The 3,061-nt window shown below is 49.4% G+C and overlaps 1 protein-coding gene across 1 annotated transcript; it reads right to left on the reverse strand.

Moving 5' to 3' along the window:
* Positions 1-267: 267 nt before the first annotated feature.
* LOC122009431 (UDP-glucuronate 4-epimerase 6-like) lies at positions 268-2,138 on the reverse strand. Its single transcript, XM_042565590.1, has one exon. It carries the CDS (start codon positions 2,032-2,034, stop codon positions 604-606), a length of 1,431 nt encoding a protein of 476 aa, XP_042421524.1. The 5' UTR covers positions 2,035-2,138; the 3' UTR covers positions 268-603.
* Between the last annotated feature and the right edge of the window lie 923 nt (positions 2,139-3,061).

Here is a 3,061-nt window from a genome sequence, read left to right on the forward strand (position 1 = left end):
AGCTAAGTGAAAGAAGAGTTAAACAACATCTTCTTGATGCACAAAGAGAATGGTCGCTATAGATGCAACCAGCAACAATAACAACTCAACTTTTATTCCAATAAATGAGATTAATTATATGAATCCTTCCATTTCACATATATTTAAATAAATTTTATTTTATTAAATCTTCTCTAGTCTTTCCTAATTGGGAGCATTTATTAGTTGCCTAACTAATTATCTGCACTATTTCTGGGAAAATCGTATAACAAATTATCCTTCTAAGAGTGAAAGAGAAGAAGATATCGATCACAATCAAAATATATAGAACCGTGAGTGGTTTTTTTTACATTTTCATGCAATTGCAACCTTAATTCACAATTACAACAATAATAAGAGAAGTTATTGAGGGGAAGAGAAATTGGAGAAGGGAGAAACAGAGGAACCATGACATCATCCTTCTTCTTCCTCCGTCGTGGTTATTTTCTCTCTTGTCTCTTTATTCCAATTCCTTTTCTCCTCGCTCTTTATTGACCAGGGCTAATTGATCATCTTAATTACCGTAATGTATGATTGAAGACGGTAGATACACTTAAATTGAAGTAATTAATCGGCCATTATTAACTACGCCGTCGCCGTCGCCGGAGTTTCTTCGCCTTCCTCCTCCGCCCTCTTTTTGGAGTCAGTATGCTTACCGGTCTGAACTTTGTAGTATTCTACGTACCACTTGACGAACTGCTTGAGGCCGGTGGCGAGGTCGGTGGTCGGGTGGTAGCCAAAATCCTGCTCCGCCAAGCTGACGTTGGCGTGGGTGTAGGGGACGTCGCCGTTCTGCGGCAGCGTCACCACGTTCTTCTTCGCTTTCTTCCCCAGCAGATCCTCCAATATGCCCACCATCTTCGACACTGGCACCGGCGCGGTGTTGCCGAGATTGTACACCCTGAGCTGCGCCGGGCCCCGCTTCTTTCCGCCGCCGCCAGTGCTGGGAGAAGCGGTGTCGAGCGCGCCGAGGCATCCCCGGACGACGTCGTCGATGTAGGTGAAGTCGCGCTGCACGGCGGCGCCGTCGTGGCGGCGGAAAAGATTGATGGGTTTCCCGGCGAGGATCCGCTGGGTGAAGGAGAAGTAGGCCATGTCGGGGCGGCCCCACGGACCGTACACTGTGAAGAAGCGGAGGCCGGTGATGGAGAGGCCGTAGATGTGGTTGTAGGTGTGGGCGATGGCCTCGCCGGCCTTCTTGGTGGCGGCGTAGAGGGACGCCGGGCGGTCGGTGCGGTGGCTCTCGGAGAAGGGGGTGGCGGTGTTGAGGCCGTAGACAGAGGAGGAGGAAGCCCACACGATGGCCGGCTGCGGGTCGGCGTGTTTGGCCGCTACCTCGAACAGGGCCACGAGGCCGGCGACGTTGGAAGCCACGTACGACTGCGGGTTGCGCATGGCGTAGCGGACGCCGGCCTGCGCCGCCAGGTGGAGGACGTGGGAGAAGGGCACGACGTCGAAGAGCTTGGTGAGAAGCGCGGCGTCGTTGATGTCGGCCTCGAGGACGAGGACGCCGTGGCGGCCGAGGAGCCCCTGCCGCGCGCGCTTCAGCGAAGGGTCGTAGTAGGAATTAAAGTTGTCGATGCCGACGACGCCGTCCCCGCGCTTCTTCATCGCAAGCGAGCAGTGCGTGCCGACGAACCCCGCCGCACCAGTGACGAGCACGGTGAGCCCATCCTGTCGGCGCGGGGTCGCCGACCTCCGAACCTCCCGCTCCCACGCAGCTCCCCCATAATTAATCGCGGAGGCCGCCGACGCTGAAGACGACGCCATGAGACTCCGGTGGTTGGAGTGCCCGCCGGCGCCCCCGGCCGACGACACGGCCGAAGACCCCGAGAGCAGAAGCGGCGGGTAATGGAGCGTAAAGAGCAAGATAAGGACGACGGTGGCGAGGATGGTAGCGCGGAAGAGGAGGTGAGAGGAGGCAGCGACGACCTTGGCGCTGTTGATCCGGCGGAGAAGGTAGCTTCCATGCCGCTCTAACCTGAAGCTCTTGCTCGTGTCCTCCAAAGAAGCCATTTTTCCCCCCACACTCGCCCTGAGCTGCTGCTGCGGCGGCGTCAAACTCCTCGTCGGCACTCCTCCCTCTATTCTAGCAGCAGCAGCATTTGCACTATAAAAGAAAGGCAAAAGCAGAGTGTGAACTGTGGATTTTGGGATTGTGCTGTAAATTCACCATTTATTATTATCATTATTATATATTATATATTATATATTATATTTTTAAGTTGAGGAGCTTAACACGATAATAAAATCATTAACAAGTGGGGTTAACTGAGTGCCTTGGAGGAAAGGGCAAGGGCAGGGGCAGGGGCAGGCATGGACCCTCCTCCTCCTCCTCCTCCTCCTCACTGTTTTAATTGATTTGCATAGAAATGTGGTTGGTGGTTGTCTCGTGTCTGGAAATCACATGGCATTTGACACAGAAACCTCAGCCCCCTCCCCCATCTCCATGTCATGTGGCCCTTTCCTCTCGACGATGCGCGAGCAGGGCCGCATGGCTGCAGTGATCAGATCGCCATGGAATGGGAGCTCAAATGGATCCAGCTTTGCCTTTTGTTTTTTTTCCTCCTTTCCTTTCCGCGTCGACTCCGCAAAGATGCTAAATTGAACAAGAGTAGGCCCAGTACTGCTGTCTTCGTCTTTCTCTTATAGTGGAAAATAATAATTATAAAAATTATATGACGACGACAATGAATAACAGCACGACATAAATAATTAGAAATTAATTTCTTACTATATTTGAACATGTTTATTATAATATTTTATTATCATTTTGATAATATGTATAAATAGATTTATTAATGATCAATAATGAAAGTAATTATTTTTACTTTCTATTTGTTTTCCTTATTTTTTTATTTATTTTTTATAAAAGAACTCTAGTTGTTATTATTGTTGTTGTTGTTATAGTTATAGTTATAGTTATTGATGTGTCTTTAATGCCTAATTTACTTGGAAGGAAGAATTATGGTAGGATGCCATGTTTATAAAAATTATGTTCTAGGATCATAGGATTACACGATCTTATGATCCGGAATACTGA

This window comes from Zingiber officinale, chromosome 8A, assembly GCF_018446385.1.
Source record: "Zingiber officinale cultivar Zhangliang chromosome 8A, Zo_v1.1, whole genome shotgun sequence".
Classification (NCBI taxonomy): Eukaryota; Viridiplantae; Streptophyta; class Magnoliopsida; order Zingiberales; family Zingiberaceae; genus Zingiber; species Zingiber officinale.